The following is a 10,175-nucleotide window of genomic DNA, read 5'->3' on the forward strand; positions in this document are numbered from 1 at the left end:
AAATTAAAATAAAAAAATTAAAAGTAATTTTTCAAAACTTTGAGAGACCAATAAAAGTAAATTCTTTTTTGAAGGACTAAAAAATTAATTACATAAATTTAAAGGATTAAAAATATATTTAAGTTTAATAACTTTTAAAATTAGTGTTTATATAAAATATATTTAAGTATTTGTTGATAATATACTAACATATATTTATTAAAATATAAACTAAAAGAAATATATTAAAAATTTAAATAATATAAAAAATTATTCTATAAATTAGAAAATGTGAATTTAAAGTTTTAGTTAAAATAAAACTTGACCCTGAAGCGAATCCAAGCCCAGAGACAAAGTGAGTGAGGCTGGGGAGCAGCAGTCGAAGCAATTTCCATTCTTCACCTGAGCCGAGCTCCGACGACCTCGCTCACGTGTTACATGCCGGCGCTCCCACCTCCCAATGCCACCCAACTTCCACCTTCCTCGGCCTCTCTTCTCTCTCCCAAAACACCCCTCTTTCATTTCCCTTTTCTTCTCTCACTCCCACTATTTTTCCAATTCCTATTCTTCACACACCTCTCACTACCTCTCACAGTTTCTCCCTCTGAGTCACTCCAACTTCAACCCCCTCACCCCACGCGAACGCCGCATAGTGGTCGTGGGTTTATCCACCATCTTAAAAACCGACCAGGGTTTCCCCCTCAAAGCCTTCTCCTTGCGCTTCTGCCCCTTCTTTTTGGTCAAAATCATGAAACTCTTTAAAACCCGCGACGCCGCGTTCGCGTTCTTCAAGTTAGCCTTCGGGGACTGTTCTGATTCTGAGGAGATCCTTCGTTTGAGTTGCGTCGCGGCCCATGTTCTGGCGGCTCAGAAGCTTCAGCTGCTAGCACAAGACGTGGTTTCGTGGCTCATTGCGAGGGTTGGGACTGGTAGAACAAATAAAATAGTGGATTTTATGTGGAGGAATCATGCTATGTATGAGTCCGATTTTTCTGTTTTGAATACCCTTTTGCGGGGTTTTCTCAATGTGGGGATGGGTTTTGAGGCTTTGGAGGTTTTGCGTATGATGAGGGGTGTGGGAGTTAGGCCTGGTTTGTCCTCAATAACCATTCTCTTAAGGTTGTTGCTCAGGATTGGTGATTATGGTAGTGTGTGGAAGTTGTTTAAGGATATGATTTTCAAAGGGCCTCGCCCTTCCAATCTCACGTTTAATGCGATGATTTGTGGGTTTTGTAGACAGCATAGGGTCGTGGTTGGGGAGAGTTTGTTGCATTTGATGCCTAAGTTTATGTGTAGTCCTGATGTTGTTACATTTAACATTCTTATTAACGCGTGCTGCATTGGGGGGAGGACTTGGGTTGCGATTGATTGGCTGCATTTGATGGTCAGGAGCGGTGTTGAGCCGAGTGTTGCCACATTTACTACCATTTTGCATGCCCTTTGCAGGGAAGGGAATGTGGTGGAGGCGCGGAAGCTCTTTGATGGGATTCAGGATATGGGGATTGCTCCGAATGCTGCGATTTATAATACGCTGATGGATGGATATTTCAAGGCGAGGGAGGTTGCTCAAGCTAGCTTGCTTTATGAAGAGATGAGGACTACGGGTGTTTCTCCTGATTGTGTGACTTTTAATATTTTGGTTTGGGGGCATTATAAGTATGGGAGGATAGAGGATTCGGACAGGTTGTTGAAAGATTTGATAGTATCGGGATTGTTTCTGGATTCTTCACTGTATGATGTAATGGTATCGTCGCTATGTTGGGCTGGCAGACTCGATGAGGCCATGAAATTATTGCAAGAACTGCTTGAAAAGGGACTAACTCTTAGTGTTGTTGCCTTTAACTCGCTAATAGGAGCCTATAGCAGGGCAGGTTTAGAAGACAAAGCTTTTGAAGCATATCGTATTATGGTCAGATGCGGTTTCACTCCTTCATCGTCCACGTGTAATTCTTTGCTTATGGGTTTGTGTAGGAAAGGGTGGTTGCAAGAAGCCAGGATACTTTTGTATAGGATGTTAGAGAAGGGGTTTCCCATCAACAAAGTGGCTTACACTGTGCTTTTGGATGGATATTTCAAGATGAATAATTTGGAAGGGGCTCAGTTTCTCTGGAAGGAAATGAAAGAAAGAGGTATATATCCAGATGCTGTTGCTTTTACAGCCTTAATAGATGGACTTTCAAAAGCAGGTAATGTTGAGGAGGCATATGAAGTTTTCTTAGAAATGTCAGCTATAGGTTTCGTTCCTAATAATTTTGCTTACAATTCTTTGATTAGAGGGCTCTGTGATTGTGGGAGGGTGACTGAAGCGTTAAAGTTGGAGAAAGAGATGAGGCAAAAAGGTCTTCTTTCTGACACCTTCACCTTCAATATCATCATTGATGGGTTTTGTAGACGGGGACAAATGAAGTTTGCAATTGAGACATTTCTTGACATGCAGCGGATTGGTTTGCTGCCAGATATTTTCACATTTAACATCTTAATTGGAGGATACTGTAAGGCATTTGACATGGTTGGCGCTGGTGAGATTGTTAATAAAATGTACTCATGTGGGCTTGACCCAGATATCACAACGTATAATACATACATGCATGGTTACTGCAGAATGCGAAAAATGAATCAAGCAGTTATCATTTTGGATCAGCTCATCTCTGCTGGTATTGTTCCAGACACAGTGACATACAACACTATGTTGAGTGGTATTTGTAGTGATATATTAGATCGTGCTATGATTCTTACTGCAAAATTACTTAAGATGGGTTTTATTCCAAATGTGATTACAACCAATATGTTGTTGTCTCATTTTTGCAAGCAGGGGATGCCAGAGAAGGCATTAATATGGGGTCAAAAGTTAAGGGAGATTTCATTTGGTTTTGATGAAATCTCCTATCGAATACTGGACCAAGCTTACTGTTTGATGCAAGATGATGTTGAACTTGTGAGAGGAACATATGAAAAGCACCTTTTTATGGATTTCCTAATGTACATTACATTCGACTATTTTTCCAGAAATAAACCTCAGAAGATAGAGAATGAGAACAGTATAAAGTTGATTGAAAATCAATTTGTTGCTTTGTGAACTTGATTGTTTCATCTTTCTATCCTTGAAATCTGCCATGATTTTGTGTAATCATGAGAACAATATGGCTACTTGAGCATTACATGAAATAAGTGGTCACAATATGATATGTGGTATGACTGTGAGAAGTCATGGAGGAATTGGTTACCCTTTTTGAAGAGGAATATCATTGGTTATTAGTGCCTATTCTGGAGGGCTTTTATGTGTATTTCTCCATGAAGGATAATAGCAGCCATCTGTGAGAATGTTATCACTTATCAGTCTGAAATGTGATGGAATCTACTGAACTGCAGGCAATGGAGATTGAAGAATGTTTTGTAAGTATAATAAATCTATGTACTTCTAGAGAAATTATGATATCAAATCTTGCTTGTGCCTGTCTGCCTCCTGTTTTTAGTATGTGCTGCTGTTGCACACTGGCGAGATTTAAGATTTGGTTAGTTTCATTTTTTGGTTTTGGGATGGGGGAGGAGAGGGGGGCACTTGAAGTTAGTTGTGGTTGCATTGATTTGGGAATTAAGATTGAACATAGTTAACAACCAAATCTCCTATAAACCCTAAATCTCCTATAAGTTTAAGACTTTAAGCGATAAGGTGAAAGCCCAACTATGGTTTTATATTTCACATTAATGTTTTGGTGAAGTTCATGTGGCTGATTGGGTTATATATATATATATATATATATATATGTATGTATATATGATTTTTCACGTTAATAGTGTTTGATAGGAAATTACTAAAATGAAACTTAATGTTCTGATGCTGTAAAAAAGTTTCTCATTGTATGAGAAAGTGAAAAAAAAAGGGTTTCCTCTTTGATTTCTTTGTGACTGGGAAATGAATGAACAACAAATTTTTGCATCTCAATTTTCGTACAAGTTCATCAAATAGCCAGGGAAAAGAAAACAAATGATTATGTGGCAGTTTATGCAGTAAAATTCGAGTTTCTTATAATTGTGTTGTTTTCACCATAAATATATAAAAAAATGCGCATCATCGTGCAATACTAAATTTCACCAATATAAATTAAAAAAGACCTCCCTGGACTACCGTGTGTGTGAGAGAGAGAGACAGAGAGAGACAGAGAGAGAGAGAATGAAAATGATATCCTGTTGATATGATTTTTGTTTTCATCATGAGGAAATTCCATTGTTGTGGACTTTGGTTATGAGTTCTTGCCTTTATTTGTGTTTTGAACTATTTGGTTTTAAACTAGTATTCTCCCTAACAGCACTATTTGCCTTTTTATTGATGTTTTTGACCTGATTTGCCTTCTATGCAACTTTTGGTGCAAAAGCAACCTATCGTGTATAATGTCGTAATAAGTATTATTAGATGTTTTTCTTTAACCATCCTTCTAACCATGGTGTTATTATTATTATTATTTTTAATTTAAGGTGCCTTTTAAGAGGAAGGGAAGCCTTGGTGCAACAGTTAGAGGTGTTGCCATCTAACTAGGAGGTCATAGATTCGAGTCATGGAATCAGCCTCTTGCAAATGCTAGATAAGGCTGCCTACAAGCAATCCTTTTTTTCCTGAAGTAATTTTTTAAGATCCAAATAAATAACAATGCTGTATGTGGCTCACATGCACCCTCTAGAAAGTCATTTTCACTAAAAGCTGTCTAAAAATGATTTTTACTTTCAATTTTGCTGTAAGCTTCGCATGTTAGGCATTAACCATTGTCCTTAGTTCCCAATGCATTGGAAAGATTATCTTCCTCAGAATTCTCTATCAGCTTTAAACTCCACCTTTTCTCTTTCTTTAGAATTCATAACATGTGGAACAGGATATGTCCTCGCCATTTTTATGTTGTCTAAAATTAGTGCTACTCTATTACAATAGTCTGCTCTTAATTGAGTTCAAGTCTAAAATCATTAAGACATCTATGCAATATGTTGGGATCTTTGATAGTAATTGAGGCCATATTAAATTTCAGGATTAGCAAATGATAAGAGATCTTGTGTTGAATTTGAAACTTGTCCTTCATAGTATATGTTTTAAGATCAACTTGAACATTTCCTATGTAAAAGTAAAATTTGCAATAAATTTAGAATATCATAATGGAAGTCCAAGATATACATCGGAACTAAGTTTGGCTCCTGGGCTTTTACATATCAGATAAATCTTCAAGGAAACTGAGAAAAGTGAGGCCATAGACAAGAAAATAATCTTGATGCTCAATTGCTCATCAGAAGAGAGCATTAAATGAATGATGATCATTGAAGGAAGAGTTTAGAAGCAAGTGACATTGCTCGGAATTATGGGGCAATGCTGAGAGGTTGGTAATTGAGCAGGAGGCTGCAGTCCATCTTTAATATTCTAATGTCAAAGAAGAAAAAATTGGTGTGGGCTTCAAGTGAGATGTTTGAGAAAGTTAAATTCAAAAAGAAAAAAACAGAAGAGGAAGAAGCTACCAAGATGAATGGCTGGAATCTGGGTCGACCATGATGACAAAGTAACTGTCATGGAGAGGTAAAGAAACAGGTAAGATAGAAAGGGGAAGTCCAGAAAAAGCTATATGGGATGATGGAGTCAAATATTATTGAACATCTTGTTGACTTCTTTTGGGACAATTCAATTATGGCTTAAATATATTTTTGGTTCCTATAGTTTATCTTGATTTTGGTTTTGGTCCCTATACTTTTAAAGGTTTGATTTGTGGTCCTTATAGTTTTACAAATTTAGGTTGAGTCTAATTTGGATAAACTTTTCAATGAGTAGTTACAGTAGAAGAAAATAAGAAGGTAAAATGAATTAAAATTCTCCCTTAAGTTAAAATCAACTAGTGACTGTAACTTTTATAGAAGCTCTCTCATCTAATTTCTTCAAAAGCTTAGGTGCATATGTTGTTTTTAACTCATGAAAGAAGTTTAATTCATTTGGTTTTTCTTTTTTCTTTTTCTCTCATAAGTGCTTATTTAGAAGTTTGTTCAAGCCAGGCCTTGGTCCTTATAGTTTTATTCTGTTTTGATTCTGATTCTTATAGTTTTATTCTAGTATGGTTTTGGCCTCTCCAGTACACCGTACATTGGTCCAAATGGTTGTACCCTCCAAGACATGTTTTGGCGTTTTAGCATATTACTGGTAGTAGGGACCAAAACTAAAATTTTTAAAACTATATGGACCAAAAACTTTTTAAAGTATAGGGACAAAACCAAAATTAAAGCATACCATAGGGACCAACAATGTATTTAAACCTTCATTTATATTTTAAGTTGCTTCCCTCATTTGCTTGCTGAATTGGCAATAGTTGCTGGAATACTGAAGGAATTTACAAAGTTGAAAAAGAAAAGGTTGTCCCAGTGGAAGAAAAAACTACAACTCTTACAATTACTACTTGTACTTGAGGCTATGTTTGGGAGTGAGGTTTAGGAGGGGGAAATGAAGGGAATGGAAAGGAAAGGTTTTTAGGGAAGTTTCCCTTGTTTTGGAGTTTTGAGGGGTGAGGGTCTTGGGATTTTCAGAAGCCCTCCCCCTCTTCTATGCAATTTCTAGGTTCCCCCACTTTGGGAGATTTTGTAGAAAAATATAATCTAATTACTCATTGACCCTCAACCCCTTTCCTGATTACATGTCTCTCAAACCATTGCTCATTTTCTCTCATCACTCTTGTTTGGCTTCAAAGAAAATTATCACTGAGAAAATCTTCACCTCTCTTATCCCAACATATGATTTGGATGAATCCATAGCATAGCAGCCAACCCGTATTTCCTTTGTTTTATCAAGATCATATACAACCCATAGTAGTGATGTGTCTATTATTTATGTGCCCCCACCATCACATTGTGGTCGGGATTAATGAAGCTGCAGCGAGTTTCTCTACTTCATTTCTTTGTTGTTCAGGTTTACTAATCAATGTCTTTGCTCCATCAGGTATGATGTTTAGTTTAAAATTCTCATTTTCCAAACAAGAAATTGAACATTGCAAAATTAGTTAGTTATGCTTGGAATTCAGCAATAGTACCATTTTTTTTTTATGAAATAGAGAATTATATGGGTTTAGCTCCTGAATATTTTTATTTTGTTTGGTCTATGGTATTTTTTTTAAACAATCGCAAGTAAAGTGATTGCAAACAAATTACACACTATAATTTCTGTTAGTGGTGTTACGTTGATTAAGTTTGCCGGGTGGAAATATGTTTCAATCATGAAGGTTACCTGTCAAAGTGAAGAATGCTGCTTGCTATTGTTAATTCTTGAACTGCATTAGGTGTATCTGTAAACATGGGTGGAAGGTTTCTATACTATCCGCAAGTAAACTAAAACGTGTTTCAATTATGTACATATAGATACATAAATTAATCCTCAAAAACTAGTGATGGGAACTTGGGGGTTTATTGAATAATTGCAATTATTATTATTAATATGAATTTTGCTCAAAAACTACAATTACCATTATTCAGTAAGCTAATCAATCCCCAAATGGTGAGGACAAATAATCCAGTTCTATTTATAATGGAAAAAATCAATTATTTGACTAATCTTTCAATGCTGCAAGGAGGAAAATTCACATTAATAACAACAATTGCATTTTGTAACTCACTAATCTGTCTCTTTAATCTGATAATGACAGGCCTGCACCTTCAAGAACACATGGAGCATTGAATATACTGTAACTGTTCCAGCTCAATGCCACCCTTGGCATTCTCTTTGCCAACCAAGTCAATTATGCTGCCAACAAGTAATTTTATTGCGAGCTCCCCATTTCATGCTTTTGTTTGATTGATTTTGTTAACATCAGCCTTAGGGTTGATTTTAAGCATCCAAAAGTGGTAAGGTATTGTTAAGAAAAAAAGCATTACATAAAAAATATAGAAGTGTAATACGCGTTTTCTTTTCTAATAAAATCTTGCTACTTTTAGTTGCTTAAAATTAGCTCCAAGGGCTGATGTTAACATTTTCTTTGATTTTTTAGTACATTGGAAATGAAAACTAATCAGGATTTACTCTGTTAAAAACTTGAGTAGATGATTAACTAATCTCCCCAATGTTGACATCATTCATGCCAGGGTGAAAGCATTGAATTAATGGTTTAGTGAGAGTGGTGCTGGTCAAAATCAAAATTGATGGCCTGATCAGAGTTATTCTTCATATAGATTCTGCCAGAGTGCCAGGTAGGAAACCAAATTATGACCATTTCTGTGACTTCTCTCATACTCAAAAGTCTAGCACTTGCTTGACTTCCAGTGTTTTGAGCTTTCATAAGGTCATCCTATGCCCTTATTGAGATTCTTTTTTTGGTGATTTCCCTTATTGAGATTGTCCTTACGAATTGGCAATATCAGTCACAGTTGATAAACAGTATAACTAATTAATGCCATTTTGAGTGCAGTATTTTTATTTTCTCTACTTTGATTGGCTATATCAAATTATTTACAATTGGCCTTGTTACCCCGCAAGATCATCTCTAAAATCTAAATCATGCTTGTGAAATGTGATGTCATGCTGGAAAGCCTTTATTGGCTGATTCATGACTAGAACTACTTGTACAGGCATTGATTAAAAACAATTGCTTCACTCGCTTTGTTGTATTATATAGGGATTGAAGTTATGAACCCCAATATTGGTCAATGCTGGCGAATAGCAAGTGAATTTATTGTGGAAGATTAGTCCATGGAATGAGGTTACAATGGACATGTGATGTCTACTTGTTTTGGCTGCAAAACTAAGCTCTTACATATGGTTAGATGTGAATCATGTGATGGTCAAGGTCCTTGTTCGGAATGCTTTGTTTAACCTAAAGGAAACCTTTCTATTGGGTCTAGGATATAACTCTTTAAATATGGTATGCAATTCCATTGTCCATGATAAACTGGGGGACCAAATTTATAATTTTGCCTATTTATTTATATGTATGTCGGGGTAGAGGGTGTCACAGATCATGTTGTTCATGACTTCCTAAACACTACATAGGTCTAAGGCTATTGTGTAGTATCCTTTTTAAGGCCCAATGTGCAGACTCAACCCTGCATTTGAAAAACACAAAAAAGTAAACACAAACAATTATTTTTATCCATTGATGTCTTGTTATTAAAACCAATATAGATTTACAATTTTTATACCTGTTAGTTGTTGTGTTTCCTAAATACATCACCTTATTTGTCCAAGTTTTAACAAATTTATGCTTATGAGGAATCAACCATGTTTGCATGACATAGTCAACAAGCATTGATCATGGTGAGCAAACAATTTCAAACTTCATAAGGCTGTCATTGAACTCTTGCTCAAAAGGATAATCCACTAGACTTTCTCATGCTTCCATGACATAATCTCATGCATTTTTTTGACCCACAAGAGTTTTACATTTTGTCTTCACATTCTTATCAATGTGAAACCGACAAAACAAGTTGGTTGCCTTAGGAAAAACAATTTTCACTGCATTCATCAATGTTGAATCTCTGTCGATAATAATAACTTGAGGGATTGCATCACGTCTTAGAAAAATACATTGAAACTGTTTCAGAGCCCAAACAACATTGTTTATATGTTCTCCCTCCAAATAGGAAAATGTGGCTGAAAATGTCATTCGAGTTGGTGTCACACCAACAATGTCAAGTAAAGGCAACCTGTATCTGTTTGTTTTGAAGGTACTATCTATGAGAAATACCAAATTATAGGCATTGGTTAATTTCATTGCGTCGGGATGACTCCAAAATATATCATGTACAACATCTTCATCCTTTACTCTATGTCAATGAATATACTGATCGGGTTCAAGAAAATTCATTAGTTGTTGCATTTCACTATCATTGCCTCTTATAGAAGAACAATATGCATTTCTTGCATTATATACTTTCTTCATTGTTGTACAACTAGTGGCATTATGCTCCTTCAATGTCAGAAGAATATTTTTTTGTTTGACCATTGACTTTGTCATATCACAAATAATAATATTTTCATCCTTAGTCGACCAACATATGGATGTCCAACTAATGACTTAGCCAATTCATCATTATGACTTTCACGTGTTAACTTGACCATCCATCCTTCACCTTCCAACACGGTTTCACTCCCAGCTTAAAAGAACACTCACATTTTCTACTGTCAGTAACTATTTGTACTAAATCTTTCTTCTATGTCCTATATTTTTCACTCCTCCCACAACCAATTAAAACAC

At 35.9% G+C, this 10,175-nt stretch overlaps 1 protein-coding gene across 7 annotated transcripts; it reads left to right on the plus strand.

The window, feature by feature from the left end:
• Window positions 1–300: 300 nt before the first annotated feature.
• Window positions 301–9,070, plus strand: LOC100775884 (pentatricopeptide repeat-containing protein At1g09900). Of its 7 annotated transcripts, none has more exons than XM_041017375.1 (5): window positions 301–3,372; window positions 4,453–4,595; window positions 5,177–7,739; window positions 8,068–8,172; window positions 8,598–9,070. In XM_041017375.1, the coding sequence occupies exon 1, from the start codon at window positions 440–442 to the stop codon at window positions 3,053–3,055; it is 2,616 nt and encodes an 871-aa protein (XP_040873309.1). In that variant the 5' UTR covers window positions 301–439; the 3' UTR covers window positions 3,056–3,372; window positions 4,453–4,595; window positions 5,177–7,739; window positions 8,068–8,172; window positions 8,598–9,070. The 7 variants fall into 7 exon arrangements, with proteins under 7 accessions (XP_040873309.1, XP_006583903.1, XP_006583901.1 ...); XM_006583840.4 differs by having other exon boundaries at window positions 7,632–7,739; XM_006583838.4 differs by lacking the exon at window positions 4,453–4,595 and having other exon boundaries at window positions 5,177–6,931; window positions 7,632–7,739.
• Window positions 9,071–10,175: the final 1,105 nt, after the last annotated feature.

This window comes from Glycine max, chromosome 7, assembly GCF_000004515.6.
Source record: "Glycine max cultivar Williams 82 chromosome 7, Glycine_max_v4.0, whole genome shotgun sequence".
Classification (NCBI taxonomy): domain Eukaryota; kingdom Viridiplantae; phylum Streptophyta; class Magnoliopsida; order Fabales; family Fabaceae; genus Glycine; species Glycine max.

Bases quoted from the DNA above. Each gene is read 5' to 3' on its own strand.
- LOC100775884 (XM_041017375.1), top strand. From the start codon at position 440: ATGCCACCCAACTTCCACCTTCCTCGGCCTCTCTTCTCTCTCCCAAAA.